This window comes from Synchiropus splendidus, chromosome 5 (assembly GCF_027744825.2).
Source record: "Synchiropus splendidus isolate RoL2022-P1 chromosome 5, RoL_Sspl_1.0, whole genome shotgun sequence".
Classification (NCBI taxonomy): domain Eukaryota; kingdom Metazoa; phylum Chordata; class Actinopteri; order Syngnathiformes; family Callionymidae; genus Synchiropus; species Synchiropus splendidus.
In genome coordinates, this window is record NC_071338.1 from 15384625 (window position 1) to 15400485 (window position 15861).

Sequence of the window (15861 nt, forward strand, 5' to 3'; positions counted from 1 at the left end):
ATGAGGCACTTATGGACCACAACATTTTGATGTTCAATAGTGTATTCATTCATTCAGTCTGTATTCCATTACCATGCAGTTGGAGTCTATCCCAGGTACCTAGGTCTGAAGGCACCCAGGACAGACTCACACCCACAATTTAGTCATCCTTTGGTATGATAGGAAAAATGCAGATACAGACCTTCACACAGGACGTTACAACAGCATGATACTGTAAGGAAGTGCTGTTTGAGAAGAGTGAAGGCGCTGGCTATTACGGTGAGGTACAGAAGAGAGCGGTGGGTGAATCGGAGGGTGACACACAGACTACTATAAAGTGCAAAATGATGGGAAGTGAATCGACTTGAAGAGGAAAGTCGGGCTGGTTGGGAGCGTGCTGTTTACATTTGGTGTGATACACCAGACCACCAACCTGAGTGGTTGCGATAGAAGATCACACCATCTTACTGCCAACCAAACCACATGGTGGATCATTTTCCACTTTAAATTCAGGGTAAAATGTCAAACATCTTGCTCAACAAGCAAGAGAAGTAACCATTGGTTGAAAGTGCTCAGCCTCCAATAAACTAAAAGCAGGAATAGACCTTCACTACCAAGCACATTTCTGATTATCACCTTCAGTCATGTAAAGTGACATTTTCCAATGACACCCAGTCTTCGTCAACATATGTATCTGTCTTAAATGAACTGTCAAGAGTGAACTTCACATCTGGCTCGCTAAGACAAACATTTAGTGGAGTGGAAAACCACCTGATCCAATCTCTTCAGACACGTTCCGCTCACTGATGCCATCAGTGCCGCTTGATCAAATTAGTCTCCAGGAAGCAATCGTCACAAAGAAACTTTATATATTTTTTCAAGTATTCCAAACTGTTAAATACATACAAGATGTGTACACAAGATTTACATATCGGACAATATATACACTGTCCACTTCTCTTTACAAGCTTCCCACTACCCACGCGAAAATATTTGCAACCTTGTCACATTTGTCTTTTTTTTTTAGAAGTGATTGGAAATCTAGACAGCTGTCAATCAAACAAAGACCACACACGGACAGTTTACAGTGTAAGATAAAAACGTCCAGCGACAAGGAGGGGCAGACGGCGCCGGGGTCCAGGGCAGCCGTTAATTGCTGGTGATATGAAGTGATGAACACAAGAAGAGGCTTAACATTCATCTCAGTTGATCCCTTCCACCACAGAACGAATATACAGAATATACAGAAAGATGGACAGTGAGACGTAAGGAAGGGGGCATGAATTGAAATGGGCAAGATTTCTTGCATAAAGATTTGTGACGTCACCATTTGGTCTAGATGTGTCAAAAAAAAAAAGTTTGTTTTAAGGCACCTAATGCTGTCGGACTAAATCATAGTTTTGTGAAAAGAACATGCTACACAAATGGTTTCGGTTGCAAGTATGGCGGTGTAGGTGTATGTACAATCCAGACCGGTTTGTTAATGCTGCAAAAAAGTAGCTACATTGAAACGTTCAGTGAAATCTACTAGCACCACGGACAAGACAAATTGATGACTGTGTCAGACAATGCAAATTTGTCCTTGCTCTATTAGTTCTATGACATTTACTTTGATAATTGGCTTATAAAAGCCATTCTGCCACATCAGCATTATGCAAAAGCGTCTGTGATTTCATGGGTTGGAAGGGGCTGGCTGTATGCAACTAAAAAATATCAGGGGATTCCTCTGAGGCTCATTTATACACAAAAAAAACATTCATGCAAAAATATACATCTTAAACCAAAACTCCAAAAATGGTCATATTGGTAATGTGATTAAGTGACAACTGCAGGGTGAAATCTCCTTTAATTTGGAATGGACTCCACAGAAAGAAAGAAAACATGGCACTCGAAGCCAACTGAGGTGAGTTTGATTGTAAGACCCCTGGACCAACTGAGTTGCTGTGGAGCAACGGGGTAGATGTTTACACAAATATGAAGAATGAGACAAAAAGTAATTAAAAAAAAAAACTGCCTATAAGACAGGAGATAGTTACTGTACTGTACACTTTCTACAAAATCATGTTCCATTGTGAAAATATCAAGTGCATTCACTTAAATGAGCTGCTTAGCTTAAATCAAACCCGTTTTCCAAGTCTGCCCAAAACATTCTAAAACATGAGCATAATAAGTTGAACATCAAATGCTTAAAGAGCAATATGCAATGAAGTGTTGGGTTTCGTCATGTTGCACCAAATACTGAAGTGAAAAAGAGATTTGGTTTAAGTAAACAGCCCCTTCTAGTAATGTGCAGACTTTAAACATGAGCTTGTTTTTAAATTACTATTTTACATCAACACAACAGTTGATTTATGAATCATCTTTATCTACAAGACAAAGGAGTAATGAACTCCACAGCTTATGCATTGAGCCTCAGCGACTGATCTTCTCTCCTCCTGGAGGAGATATCAATGTCTATCGAGTCCTTGCCCACAATGAGCCGGAGGCGCTTCGCCGGAGGAAGTGGGATGAAGTCGTCTTCAAACTCATTGTCAAAGTAGTCATCGTCCTCCCCTTCCTCACAGTTGTCCTCCTCTGATGTAGGATCACCCAAGACCTTTTGTGCTCGATGTCCACCGTTCCTGGTCTCCAGAGTTTGACCCATGTCGCCATTGTTAAAAGACATATGGTCAGCCTTTGACTGGGATATTCTCCGTACGTCCTCCTCTCTTTTCAGCTGAATCTTAAGCTTGGTGGAGTTGCTGTGGACCACAGGAGCAAAACCATTGTTCAGCTTGGCAATGTACGAGCTCCCTTTGTCCTTGTCGTGGTCTTTGCTGAACTTAATGCTGATTTTGCTGGAAGAGGCTGAATTGACCGTCGATGTAGAAAGGCTGGAGGAACCGATGACATCTTTTCGATCACTGGTCTTGCTACTGCTGCTGTCTCTCCGCCGGCGGAGAGTTAGCTTGGGCACGCCTGTGCTGTTTTCCAGGATTAACTGAGCATCATATCGTGTTATCTGGCGCTTCTTCTTGCCCTTGTCCTGCGACCTATAACTGCCCTTACTTTTCTCCCGTCTCAGGGATTTCCTGCCATTAGCTAGTCTTTTGTAGTCCCGATGTCGATCAGAGAAGCTCAAAAACATATTTCCACAGTCTGAGTAGTTCGCTGGATGGCCAACTGCCACTGGCCTCAATGGCTCACCATAAGAGTCCTCACACTTTATTGTCCGCTCATTCCTGAGTCGTGTGGGCCGTTTCTGTCTGGTGCAAGAACCTCTTCGGGTATAATGAGGGTCGAAGGACGACTGCTCGAATCCTAAACCGTGGTGTAGGTACTCCTCCATGTCTGCTGGCTCAGTTTTAATGACCACGCCACCGGGAACAGGACTCAAGCCACGCATGGCGGTGGGTTGCAACTTCACTGCGGTTCCGTTGTCTTGTGATTTCACAACAGTCCTTGCAGACCTGCGAGTCCTGTACGAAGACTGGCCACCCTCACTGTTTTGCATGACTGCTAGAGTGCCGTTTTCCTTGGCAGCATGTCGGGTCAGACAACCTCGCTGAAGTGTCTGTTGCACCAGATGCTGTCCCTCATTTTCCTTCTTGATCGCACCTTTACACTGTGAAACTTTTGTGTCTCTGAGACCCGTCTGGCAAGTCTCGGCTTTGGCCAACACCTTGGACACTGCACCTCTGCGCTGGCTCCGCAACTGGACCTTACTATGCGAAGGTCTAGTTTGAGATTTAAGTCTCTTTGGTACCCTGCTATTATTTACACGACCTTGTTTTGAACATGAGGTAGAATGAGCTCTCGTTTGAGTCCGGTTTTTATATTTCAAGCTAGACGGAGGCGATGATGAAGTGCTTTTTCTGGAGGCTGAAACAGACAATGACACAACTTAATTTAGAGTAAGGAAACATTCCAAATTAAATTGGTAGGCGATGCTTACATCGATGCGTTTTTGGCATGTCCTGACAGTCAACATCAGTGTGGGAACCGACTGAGTGACTGTCTGAGCTTCTGTTTCCCTCCAACTTCTTCAGCCTATTCAGGCGTTTGTCGGTTTCCCGCAACCCATACTTGCTGTTTATCACGGGCACCTCCATGGGGAGACCAGCTTTGGATTTGAAAGCACCTGTGCCACGTCTGCAGGAAAACAAGTTGATTGATTAAAAGACTTATTTATATATTTTTGAAAATCATATTTTCCATTTCATTAACTAATGCAACACTAAAAACAGTGGCAATGAAGTGTTCAAATGAAGCTTGAGTTTACCTACCGTTCACACGTGTAGCACTCACAAAATTCATTGTTTTCCCCAAAAAAGCCATCCCCATAATAACAGGATATTTCCTCTCCGGGTTCAATATCCCTTAAAACCTTCACACATGCAGTGTCCCGTCCTGTCGATACAAACTGAAGGGAAATCAGAGTGAATCATCTGAACCTCTTTGAATGTGTGTTAATTTATAAAATGTTTACTAGAAGCTAATTACCTTGCAGTTTGGACGACAATCTGCGAAGAAAAAGCAAAAACAATTATAAATTTTAAGCAAAAACAGCCTAACCTCGGACACAAAACAGGATAAATTTGAATACCATGATTGATAAAAGCAGCCGGACCCAGCCAGAGCTGTGCACAGTTTTTTCTAGTTGAATACATGACGCTGAAGTCATTCTCTCCATGGCGAAGCAACATGTTTTCCTCATGCTCTGAAAGCTCAGCAATGCATCCGACCAAGTATTCAATTTTGTCATTCCTTTTCCTGTAAAGAAAAAATATACAATTTCAAGATTTAATTAGTGCATTCATCTTCATTTGAAAGCACTTAAATGCAGACAAGACAACAGATCCTTACCATTCCTTTGTTGCCACAATTTTGGCTCCATTTTGCTCAGATGAATAGCGGTTGCAGGGAAGGATCTCAAACCCACTGTCGGTGGCAAACATCCGCAGATACACAAACACCTGCGCCAAGCACAAACACAGCAAGTGATTTTAGGGCATTTAACATAACAAAGACAAATGCGATGCAAATAAGAAAATAAATAGTTACATGTTGCTTGAAGAGCTTTTCTTGAGCTTTTGTTTTGTGCACAAACAGATTTCGAGACCAGTCCCCCGTTGTTAAAGCTCTGAAAGCTTTTTCCAAGTTATCATGCTTCTTGAAGCTTTCAATAATATCCTTCAACTCCTCTTGTCTCCCTTTGATGGGACGGAATCTGCCGAGACAAAGGTATTTACATTAAATAAATTAAAATGTCATTCAGACATCAGAAAAAAAAAGTTTGTAACTGTTAACAAGTGCACATTTAGGATAATGTATAATCAAAAGACAGACCTTGTGTTCATTTTGTGAGTTTGAAAGCCCAAATACGGGTCGAGGATAAGGCTGGTCGTCAAATCGTCATTCTCACACAACTCTTTGGCAGTCATCCCTGAAGATGGCACATAGCGCCTCTCTGCCTCCAGGTTGGCTGCACTGAACCCTGCACAACAGAAAGAGGGGGAAGATATCCAATTACAATCCTGAGTCAATGAATTAGACAATTCTTAATGTTAAGCATCCATCACTTACTGCGGCTACATCTTCGATTTCTGGGAAGTGTTTTGTTGTGGCGTAGGGAAGTGCGCTGCGACTGCTGAGAACGAGTCTGACTCTGTTTTACAGGAGGATCGTTGCTTAACTTGCTTCCGTGTCGTCTTCCATTTAACACCATGTTCTTGGATTCGCCCAGCCACTTCATGCCCACAAGCCCCTTGGTCCAGTTGCATTTAGTCTTCGAGATGAGGAAACGCTCGAGTGGGTAAGATTAAGACTGGGAACTTGAATCTATACAAAAAAAGAGCTTAATGAGAAACAAATCCAGTAAAACAAGTCAATTGTAAACATTTGGTGCATTTGCCTTTGCTTATAAAATCATTCCCAGAATACAACCTGCCTTAAAATTCAAACAGAATGCAAGAGAGGATCAAGACAAATAAACGTCCAATAAGACAAACTGGCTGCGCACCAGACGAACCACATTAATTAATTAAGTTTCAAGAACAACAGTTGGTTCTGAGAGCAGCACAACAGGGTGGACCAGTAGCGCCGTTCAGTGGTAGATCCAAGTAATGCACGTCCGTGAGTCAAGTGCAACAGCATCGCCTGGACAGCGCAAAAACAATGATCGACTTTCAAAAAAACAACACTCTTATATCCGACGCCGTGGCTAAACTGGGTCAGCCACAAGACATGTTAAACACGTTTGCCAAACTTGCTAAGATCAAACGTCAATACAATTAAATGTCACCTTCTATGCGGTTATATTTCGAAGTTAGCATCCAGCAAAGGCAGCGCCAGGGATTCCCGAGTGAGCGAAAAAAACAATGCAACACCCACTAAAAAGATACATTTGAAGCAGGAAGTACTTCTAAATAGATTAGTTGTACAAATATATACAACATTCATATCGCAGTATAAAGAATGTGACGTCATAACGCTGCATTTAAAAGGAATAAGACGCAAAAGCACTAATTGTTGAGTTGGTCCTTGATAAGTTACAATTTCACTTTTGTCTTTGAGAATACGTGAACACATATGAGTGCATATGAGGCGTCATACATATTAAAAAAACAAGACCCCGTCAACTGAGCGGATTTCACTTTGCAGAGCATTAGCCCCAGCTAACTTGAGGCTAACTACCATTGTCAATAGCACATTCCGGTCGTTATTTTTTTGTTGAATAGCTGCTCGTATTATATGCCAAATAAATGAATGGGTTGGTTATTTTACACTTATTTGATAATGCCTATGGACCATGAGCTACACACTTACGACGGTGCAAAATAACGACAGTATACCTTCAGACCACCAGTGCAGCTAGCGGTTGCTAACGCGTTAGCAAGCCTAACGTGGAAGTCATTCCACAAACATTGTCTCAGTAAAATGTGGATCCACTACATGGCTTGTCTAACATTTTACGCCATCCGCAACTGATTTGGGGCCTCGCAGATCGCCAGGGACGTTATTTATTCATGTAGTTAGCATTTTCACGACATTAAGCTGAAAGAATTTAAACGCATAGGTTATCATTAAATGTCCATAAGCAAGAGGAAATAAAAACATACGCTGTACTTACTGGTTGGTGAAGTCAAGCACCCACGACACGCAATTACATTCCACGAATCTCATCCAAATGTGTCACGACACGGTTAATATCTCGGGAAACACATTTTTAAAAGGATTTACACATTAAAATTCAAGATGGCGGCATAACATGGTAGAGTGGAGAGATAGGCGCAGCACAGCCGCCGGAAAGAAAGTAGATCCAATAAAAGGCCACCGTTCTCAGCTGCCGAGCCCAGAATCGATGCTCTTGTACACTGAGATACATACCAGGGTGCGAAGTCCTGATATTAAAATCGGCTTTTGCAGTCTCAGTTTGACGTGGCAGTGCGTCTGAACGTATTACTCGGATGTATACAGAAGTAGTACTTCAAAACAAACCTCTTCCGACAGAAGCCAGCAGCGGCTACAACCACTTCAGGAGCGTAGAATGCGTCCACCTTCAAGTGTGTTACTGTTTTTAATTCTACTTTTACTACATTTGCGTCTGCTTCTTTGCAATAATAAACTCAAAATAAAGAGGGTGTTATGACACCTCTGATTGGTACAGATGCTTCCCCTTTAGCAAGCAGTCCAACCTGAAAAAGCGATGGCTTAAGGGTCAGTTTGTTCATTTGTTTTACTTCAATAGTTGAAAACAAAGGCCTTGATAAGTGAGAACCTACACGGACGAAGCAATGACACAGAGAACACTACTGCATATGGACACTCAAATGCGATAGCCCAGGCTTTTTTTTTCTCTATGGTGGTTCAATGGTTTTGAAATTGAGATCTTTCTTTCTGATGCCCCCTGCCTCATGCCCTGTCTGACTGAGAGGCTCCATAACTCCTCAACTCCATAAACTAAGAGACTGTGAATGAAACAATTTGTATAAATTAAACAGTTGTTGAGCGTAGAATGAAAACGGCAAATATTGAAAACAAATATCTCCACTATAAAGGACACTGAGACAGTAATGAAATTTCAGGACAAAAATAACAATTCACCATGCACCCGCCAAGTCTGCAAGAATACTGAATAAATTGTGCTGGCTAGATGTACTGTTGTCTGTCCTATTTTATTACTTGACTGAAAAAGTTCTGGTGAGAGCAGTATTTGAGTTGGAGAAGCAGCTGCAGTTACTGTTTTAGCTGCAAATTATAATTTGGGAAGTGAAATAAACTTTAGTGTGCTGGTGACGGGCCCGGAAACAGCTATGGGTCCTTGAACTTGGTGGGCGTACAAATCGCCTCAGTCTCTTCTCCAGAGCGAGCCACGTTGGGCTGCATAGTACTGCTCCATTAGTGAATAAGCCCGCTGCCATGGTAACTACCTAACTGCCTTTTCACATTACAAATGCCAATCTCATCTATTCTTGTTGGTGGAAAAAAAAGCGAAGTGCGAGCTGAGTTGGAAGTTCGCCATGCTATTTCAACACTCATCAGTTGATGGATGATATCATACAATACAACCGGTTGACAGAATTTCTTTAGAACTTTCAGAAGTATTAAAACACAGTCAAAATGATTGATTAATTCACATGTTGAAGTGATCAGCGTTTACGTCACTATCCAACAATCTACACTTAAGTTTACTTACAGGACTCTGGAAATCAAAGTGGACTTCATGATGAGACACCAAAGTCTAGGATAAGAAAGTACAGAAAAAGGTGAAGAAATTACAAGAACTGTTCTCTCTGTTCCTTTTTGATCCCTCAGATCAAGTTGATGATGAAAGAATCATTGTTGTACTTATGTTTGATGTAATCCAAACGGATGATATAGTTATCTTTGCCTTACAGTTTAACTGCAGTTTAAAATTATTATGCATTATGCATTTACACAAAAAATAATGTGGATTGAGGTTGGACACTATAAATAGTTTAGACTTTAAATCTGTATAGTAAATGTATGCTTTAAAACAAATTTTTGTCTGCATGGGAGTTATAGCAGAAAATATGCAGACACATTTTTATAGAAGTGGAAATGGTTTCATGCAGGCTGAAAACAGGAGCCATCACTGTCTCAGAAAATCCCTCCAATGTCATCCAAATCATGAAATAAATATTTTAGAAAAGGTTAGAAAAAGGACCCAAAATTTGTTCCAATAACTATTCTTAATTATGATTAAGAATAAGTGAATCCATTCTGATATTTTTCTGAATCTCACTTTGCACTCTGAGAATCATTTGCACTAAAAGGCTTAGGTTGAGCTGTTACATTGCATGGACACAATAGGTTGTACTCATTCCCGGGATGTTTGTTTGAATGAAGGCTCTCCAGTTTGAGATGCGCCCTACTGGGTACCATCTCTCTAGAAGCTTCTCTTCACTGTGTTACATGTCTTTTAACAGTGTAACGCTGGTCTTCAGCTTTATGAGTTTTAAGAGGAATCTGGTCATGCGTTGCACTGTGATGAAAACAAGGTGGAGTACACTGGAGCTGTGCAGAGAGATTGCCTTGATGGTGTGGGAAGAAATGTGTTCCCACAAGAGTTATGGGCATTTAAAATGACCACAGAATTAAAAAAATCTTTCAGTCTATAGTCTCCCACGCAGTTATTTGGAGACGCCTACTGCAGGAGAGGCATTTACACAGCAAACCAACAGGCTGAACAAAAAGAACGCAGTCAGTGTGGTGCGAGATGAATATTGTTGACTTGTATGCAAAAGGAGAAATGTGACTCCTCCATCTAGTTTTACAAACCATCGGGCAGATTGAACGCCTTTCTTTGTGCAGTCAGTGCCTCAAACCACCGAGTTCAAAGTCAAGACCAAAATCTCAGAAAAAAAATGGTTGCACTATTGTGTCCCTGGTTTCATTAAAGCAGGTTAGATATATTTGGTGTGATAACCAGCACTTCATTGTTGCCATGTTTGTCTTTTGGCTAACCAGGATTCTGACCAATACATTTCCTTGTAACTGAATTCACTGGATTCACTACTAACTGTAATAAAGGTCGTAGATAAAGCTTTTACTTTGATAAGAGCTTTGTGTGGGTGTGCAAGAAAGGCATTAACGTGTGTGTGCTGGAGGTTAGTAACAACCCTAGGCTGCCTGTGAGGTGACATACATACAAATCATGGTGTTGAAATGTTTTTATTAATGAAACACCAAGTGCTTTAAAGGGAACAGGCTTAATTTTATATAACATTCAATTGAATTCTGAAGTTTAGGTACGAAGATATTTCTCTAAACTCTGGTATTGCTGTTATCTAGTAAGCAGCTAACGATAAAACGAAGCAGGATCGGATTTCTACATTAAAGGAAAATAACCGTGTGTATTCGTTTAAACAGGGTGCTTACGTAGATACAAATGCGTCGCGTCTACGTCAGAGGTCGAAGTTGAGAGTGGACGTGGGAGGTTCGCGGGAAACGTCTCAAAACAAAAACCCCACGCCGCGTGACAGCTAACTCTGTTAGCCAAGCGGTCAACTTCACCCACTAAATAGCAACGACTAAAACAACCGATTCACGTCCCTTTTCACCGTCAACTGCGCGAGCTTACTTCCAACAGTTAAGCCGTTCATGTTAGCGCTTATAAGCGCTGCGGCTCGTCTCACTTCTCGTCCCCGAGGTTGGTGCCTGAGAGAGCGGATCCTCGGCGGCTCAAGTATTGGAGGAAATGGCAGAAAGGCCAGAGGACCTGAATCTTCCCAACGCGGTCATCACTCGTATCATTAAAGAAGCGGTGAGTACTAGCAGTCAGTACGTGTTTTACGTGTTGGAAAAAGTGCGCGAGACGTTTAAAAACGATTATTTGGAAGCGTTATCAACTTATCAACCCAAACATGCTTTAATTCTGGCTGCTGGGTGTTTGAATGTTTCCGTCGACGTGGTCCAAATAACTGTCTCCATCAGCTCCCGGATGGGGTGAACGTATCAAAAGAAGCCAGGAGAGCCATTTCCCAAGCTGCCAGTGTGTTTGTCCTGTACGCGACATCATGGTAAGAACGCCGCATGCATTTGAAGGATGGAAGGCTTTCTTCACATGCCAATGTCTTGGCTTGACAATTCAACTCCAGGCTTGTTGCTTATTCTTTTGAAATGTAGTGCCAACAACTTTGCCATGAAAGCAAAGAGAAAAACGCTGAACGCCGGTGACGTCATGGCAGCGATGGAGGAAATGGAATTTGAACGATTCCTGGAGCCACTCAGAGAAGCACTAGAAGGTTCGTACAACTGAACATGTCTGGAGATAAAAATGTATATTTGGTCAAACTGAAGAGAGCGACTGAAAACACAGCCTACTGTTGAATAATCGACAGCATCTAACCTTGTTATTCTGTCGGTTTGCAGTTTATAAGAAAGGCCAAAAGGGTAAAAAGGAAGTATCCGAACAGAAACGTAAAGACAAAGAGAAGAAGACAGATTCGGAGAACGATAAGACAAGAGACGAAGAAGATGAGGAAGAGCGCATGGATGAAGAGGTTGAAGCAGAGAATGAGGGGGAGGAAGAGGAGGTGGAGAACTGAGAACACCCAGTCTTGAGTGCTTTGTGGTGCCCACACTGTCTGGACATCATGTAGACATTGCATCTGGAATGCAGCAAACTATTCAAATGAAGTGTGGCTTTGCTTTTTACCACCTCAAAACCTGAGACACAATTTTGTACTAGGAGTTTTTTTTTATTGTGTCACTGTGTTTTGTAGATCAAGGTGACTATTCCTTTTTGGTGTGGTAGTGTGGTCAGTAACTCAGACCTGCTAAATATTTAATAAATATGCTGATGGGTTCCTTTAAAGCAAAACGTGTTTTTGATATAGTTTCCTTTGTGCAAAGACAGTGTTCAAAGCCCACTATGGACTTTAAAAACAGCTCCCAATGTGTTTTTCATGTATTGCACTTCCAACTGACCCTCTAAATTATCAAAGATGTAAACGCAATTGTAACTGCTTCCAGAGATTTTTACCTGTCATAGCCGTTCAGATTTGTGTCAAAGGTTTGTACCTCTCACAAAGGGAGATTTTGTTTTGGAGAAAAATGGTATTCAAATGGCCATTGACTTCAATCATAAATGAAATGTCCACACCACTGCCGAGGTGTTGGCTGTTTGTATCGGAGAAATAAGGGGCCTTTTAACATTAATGTCCTGGACATGGTGCGTAAAGTGATACATCCATATAATCCCAGCCGTATTTTGCATAACTGGTTGTTTAAACATTGGATTCTTCTTGGAGGTAGGGGTCACTTCACAGGACTTCCAAAAATAACTTACTGGGTAAATGCATTGGGAGGTGTTTGTTTATACTTTTGTAGTTTTATATGGCACATTTGTCAATAAATATTTTTGATTAAACTGTCTCACATTCTTTAATCTGTCACTGACGTGTGCGCCTCCATTGCAGACTCCAAGCAATTCCTGACCGGTGCCATCAAAGTTTGCTCTGGTGTTGTCCCCTTTGAGGCCCAATATTGGTTACATTTAATTGAATAAAATGTGTGCATGTCTACATGATCCTGAACATGACATGAAGCTGCAGCTCTGCCCTACAAATAAGGCACCTTGTTAGACGCTCCTATGGCCACAACTCTCAAACAGAAGAAAAAAGATCCAGAAGCCTCTCGTTCTGTCACAAGTGCTAATGCCACCATGTGATTTGACAATGCTAAAACCAAAATAAAACAGAACTTGAGACATTTCCTCCTTTTATTGTAATCATTTAGTCAGATGGGCACTCCACTTTGCCACTGTTGATGTCATCGATGACATCGTGTGGGTGACGGCCATCGATTGTGCAGCCGACGGACTGAGCGGTACCCAGGATTTCCTTGATGGTTCCTGTTGAGACAAAGGTCGTCCGTCCTCAATTGTGGTGTTAGGAAATGAAACTGATGGGTTATGCTGCCATTTAATCAAATTGTGTTCCAGACTTTACGGCACAGAGTTGCCCACGGGTCTGAGCAGCCCTGTTTCCTAAAGCCGGGTTATTCTGAGCCTCCACTGGATTACACTCTGGTCACCAAGACAGACCGGCATAGTGGCGGGAGGCTTCAAAGAGCCACAGACTTAATCGGAAGGATATCTAGCAATATATATTTTTTTAAAAGCCATATTTAGGTTTTGTCTTACCGGAGAGTTCTCTAGCAATAGAGCGGGGCCTCATAGTGCGAGCAATGTTCACAATCTCATCGAAGGTCACACTTCCATTGTGTTTCACTGCAAGTAGATGTTTCCAGTCAACTCGTCTTCAAACTGCACATTTACTATATGACATACCGTTCTTGACCTTCTTCCTGTCACGTGGTGGCTCCTTTAGAGCCTTGATGATCAGAGCCGACGCAGAAGGAACAACCTCGATCTATGTAAACATGCAATTTTAATCTTCCAAGGCCAACAGACACCCCACACTATGCAGGAAACAGTTGACACTTACTGTTGCCTGTCTGTTTTGGATGGTCAGCTTGACTGTGATCCTCAGACCCTTCCAATCACCAGTGGCCTTGGCAATGTCATCACCAACTTTCTTGGGAGACTAGACAGACAAAAAGGGAGGTCAGATTTCTGAACAGAAAACAATCGTTTGTTCCAGTCTTTACGGCACAAGGTTGTCCATGTGTTGGAGCAACCCTGTTTCCTAAAGCTGGGTCACTCTGAGCCTCCACTGGATTATACTTAGTCACTCAGACAGACTGGCATAGTGGCGGGAGGCTGGTGAATGACTAGCGGAAAACCTGGAACACTTACCAAACCCAGAGGTCCAATCTTGGGGGCCAGGGCTGAGGTGGCACCAACTTCTCCTCCTGTGCACCTCATGTACACTGCACACAACACAAGATTGAGCACTGTCAAAAATGGCTTCTATAATTTTGCATTGCACCTGTAAGAGCGCTGTTCAAAGTACTTAAACTACATTTTAGCATTGATTTAAGTTATAATTACATTTTATAGAGCAGCAACAATCTGGCCACTTTCCAGTCTAGAGCTACTCAACCAAAACAAGCATTTCTCTCAAATCACATGCTACATCGGTGGGCAGTGCATACTGAGTGGAACATTTCATTCCGGGCTCTGATATCAATATACAGAATTGATCGTTTGAATATCAATTTAGGTTGGTACTGAATGAGACCATTTCCCATTAATGAATCCCAGCATCCCAAGCATTGGCTGTCTGACATGATCACTGCATTCCACACCGCTCCATCGTTTGACAACCCTCCGAAAAAATGCACACGAATCGACGGGGATTAATGAGTGCAGACGTACGAAAACTTAGCACTGAAGACAGAATTTACCCCATCGTTACTGATTAATAGTGAAAATTCTCTCAAGAATCGCACATGCCAACTTGTGTCGCTGAATTAGCCAGTTAGCTTAGCCCACGTGGAGCGTGCTTAAGTCACAAGACATCGAACCAGACCGAGCGTGTACCTAAAGTAGTATTAAAAAATAATAAAAATAAAACCAACAACCCATGGCAATACAGAGACCGACAAATCTTCCGCGTCCCGTGTCTAATATTTTTACCGTTTGCTCAGAGCCCTTCATAGGCCGAAGCAGAGCGACTCCATCTTGAAGCAGCTTCTGCTTAACTACCCAGGTGACAGTGAAAACATACCAACTTTAATCTCGTTGGGGTCGAATTTAGGAGGCATGATGCTGCCGTGGAGCTCAGTTCAGCTTGATTGGTGAGGGTGTCGGATGAACCCGGTGTCGGGAAAACCGATTACTGTTGCACCTCCACCGCTAACGGGAGAAAGAAAGGAAGAGACATGGCCGGAGCCTGTATTTATATCAATATAAGTATCGCGAGGCTTCAAATCTCGCGATATCTGGTGGTGTATTGCTGCTCAACAGACTGCTCATCTAAATTCGGGAAAGAATGCATGACAGCATAATCGTTGTTTGTTAGGGACATTTAAGGCGCACTTTGCTATCTCATATCCAGTTAAATTCATATAAAAGTTGATTCAAACAACTGATTCAAACAGGTCCATTAATTGATTTCATTTTTTGGGGTTCCCCAAAAACGTCTCCTGCTTCTTTGGCTTATACCTAAATAATCCCACGTCAACTGTTTAACACAACTTAAGGTCATATATATATGTGTGTGTGTGTGTGTGCGTGTGTGTGTGTTTCCTTAATTTCTTTTTCGCAGTTTTTAATTACTATAAGACACCCATAGACTAGAATAAGAATGCTATTCAGATCATATATATATATATATATATATATATATATGTATATATATATATATATATATATATATATATATATATATATATATATATATATATATATATATATATATATATATATATATATATATATATAAACCACAGCAATATGAACCATTGACTTTTAGAGTATTAGGACAGTGATGCAAGAGGATTTACTTGAATCATCATGGGGGAAACCGGGTGTCTTTATATATATATATATATATTGAATGTGATCTGAATGATTGGTGGTTCTCGGACGATGCCATTTTGATCGGGTTCCTCACAGTATATCATGACAGTTCTATTTGAAGCACCGCAAAACATTTTGTTTGATAAGAGAGGCCAAATAACACGTTTCTATTAAAATCCTGGAGGACTTTTTGACTCAGCGCTACAGGAATAGTAACAAAACACAAGAGGGAGTAAGTGGGTGAGCAGCAACAATCGCCAATGCCTGTTGTTTAATATGCGGCATAAAAATCAGACAGTAGTTTGCTCCGTGCTCAACACTCAGTTGTGAATCGAAGGCTTTGTGACTCATGTCAGAAACGTGGATCCAAATGTCACATCTGCATAATCCTAGATTACAGTTCTAAGCCTTAATAATTATAACCCAATTATAAGAGCATTATTCACATG

General features: G+C 41.6%; 3 protein-coding genes and 2 non-coding genes across 8 annotated transcripts; 1 reads left to right on the top strand and 4 right to left on the bottom strand.

The window, feature by feature from the left end:
• Positions 1–1808: 1808 nt before the first annotated feature.
• kmt5b (lysine methyltransferase 5B) lies at positions 1809–7443 on the bottom strand. Of its 3 annotated transcripts, none has more exons than XM_053865036.1 (10): positions 7348–7443; positions 5545–5799; positions 5308–5455; positions 5023–5188; positions 4825–4934; positions 4565–4731; positions 4462–4481; positions 4245–4381; positions 3914–4110; positions 1809–3840 (listed from the first exon to the last, which is right to left on the bottom strand). In XM_053865036.1, the coding sequence occupies exons 2-10, from the start codon at positions 5711–5713 to the stop codon at positions 2378–2380; spliced, it is 2577 nt and encodes an 858-aa protein (XP_053721011.1). In that variant the 5' UTR covers positions 5714–5799; positions 7348–7443; the 3' UTR covers positions 1809–2377. The 3 variants fall into 3 exon arrangements, with proteins under 3 accessions (XP_053721011.1, XP_053721010.1, XP_053721012.1); XM_053865035.1 differs by lacking the exon at positions 7348–7443 and adding an exon at positions 7091–7253; XM_053865037.1 differs by lacking the exon at positions 7348–7443 and adding an exon at positions 6813–6959.
• Positions 7444–10089: 2646 nt separating this feature from the next.
• On the top strand, positions 10090–12352 carry pole3 (polymerase (DNA directed), epsilon 3 (p17 subunit)). The gene is made up of 4 exons (XM_053865065.1): positions 10090–10747; positions 10918–11003; positions 11110–11228; positions 11356–12352. The coding sequence occupies exons 1-4, from the start codon at positions 10682–10684 to the stop codon at positions 11529–11531; spliced, it is 447 nt and encodes a 148-aa protein (XP_053721040.1). The 5' UTR covers positions 10090–10681; the 3' UTR covers positions 11532–12352.
• Positions 12353–12692: 340 nt separating this feature from the next.
• On the bottom strand, positions 12693–14767 carry rpl12 (ribosomal protein L12). Of its 2 annotated transcripts, none has more exons than XM_053865063.1 (6): positions 14619–14767; positions 13745–13818; positions 13434–13532; positions 13277–13358; positions 13130–13216; positions 12693–12838 (listed from the first exon to the last, which is right to left on the bottom strand). In XM_053865063.1, the coding sequence occupies exons 1-6, from the start codon at positions 14653–14655 to the stop codon at positions 12720–12722; spliced, it is 498 nt and encodes a 165-aa protein (XP_053721038.1). In that variant the 5' UTR covers positions 14656–14767; the 3' UTR covers positions 12693–12719. The 2 variants fall into 2 exon arrangements, with proteins under 2 accessions (XP_053721038.1, XP_053721039.1); XM_053865064.1 differs by having other exon boundaries at positions 14528–14677.
• On the bottom strand, positions 12918–13045 carry LOC128759814 (small nucleolar RNA SNORA65). Its single transcript, XR_008414730.1, has one exon. It is a non-coding gene; the product is annotated as a small nucleolar RNA SNORA65 (small nucleolar RNA).
• On the bottom strand, positions 13579–13705 carry LOC128759813 (small nucleolar RNA SNORA65). The gene has a single exon (XR_008414729.1). It is a non-coding gene; the product is annotated as a small nucleolar RNA SNORA65 (small nucleolar RNA).
• Positions 14768–15861: the final 1094 nt, after the last annotated feature.

What these genes read in the sequence shown, in the direction of transcription:
- pole3 (XM_053865065.1), top strand. Translation starts at nt 10,682, where the DNA reads ATGGCAGAAAGGCCAGAGGACCTGAATCTTCCCAACGCGGTCATCACT. An exon ending in CTCGTATCATTAAAGAAGCG is followed by an intron (nt 10,748 to 10,917) that starts GTGAGTACTAGC and finishes TGTCTCCATCAG; the next exon opens with CTCCCGGATGGGGTGAACGT. An exon ending in GTCCTGTACGCGACATCATG is followed by an intron (nt 11,004 to 11,109) that starts GTAAGAACGCCG and finishes TTTGAAATGTAG; the next exon opens with TGCCAACAACTTTGCCATGA.
- rpl12 (XM_053865063.1), bottom strand. Translation starts at nt 14,655, where the DNA reads ATGCCTCCTAAATTCGACCCCAACGAGATTAAAGTTG. An exon ending in AGATTGGACCTCTGGGTTTG is followed by an intron (nt 13,533 to 13,744) that starts GTAAGTGTTCCA and finishes TTGTCTGTCTAG; the next exon opens with TCTCCCAAGAAAGTTGGTGA. An exon ending in TCCAAAACAGACAGGCAACA is followed by an intron (nt 13,359 to 13,433) that starts GTAAGTGTCAAC and finishes ATGTTTACATAG; the next exon opens with ATCGAGGTTGTTCCTTCTGC.
- kmt5b (XM_053865036.1), bottom strand. Translation starts at nt 5,713, where the DNA reads ATGAAGTGGCTGGGCGAATCCAAGAACATGGTGTTAAATGGAAGACGA. An exon ending in AAAAGCTCTTCAAGCAACAT is followed by an intron (nt 4,935 to 5,022) that starts GTAACTATTTAT and finishes TGCTTGGCGCAG; the next exon opens with GTGTTTGTGTATCTGCGGAT. An exon ending in GAGTGCTACACGTGTGAACG is followed by an intron (nt 4,111 to 4,244) that starts GTAGGTAAACTC and finishes GTTTTCCTGCAG; the next exon opens with ACGTGGCACAGGTGCTTTCA.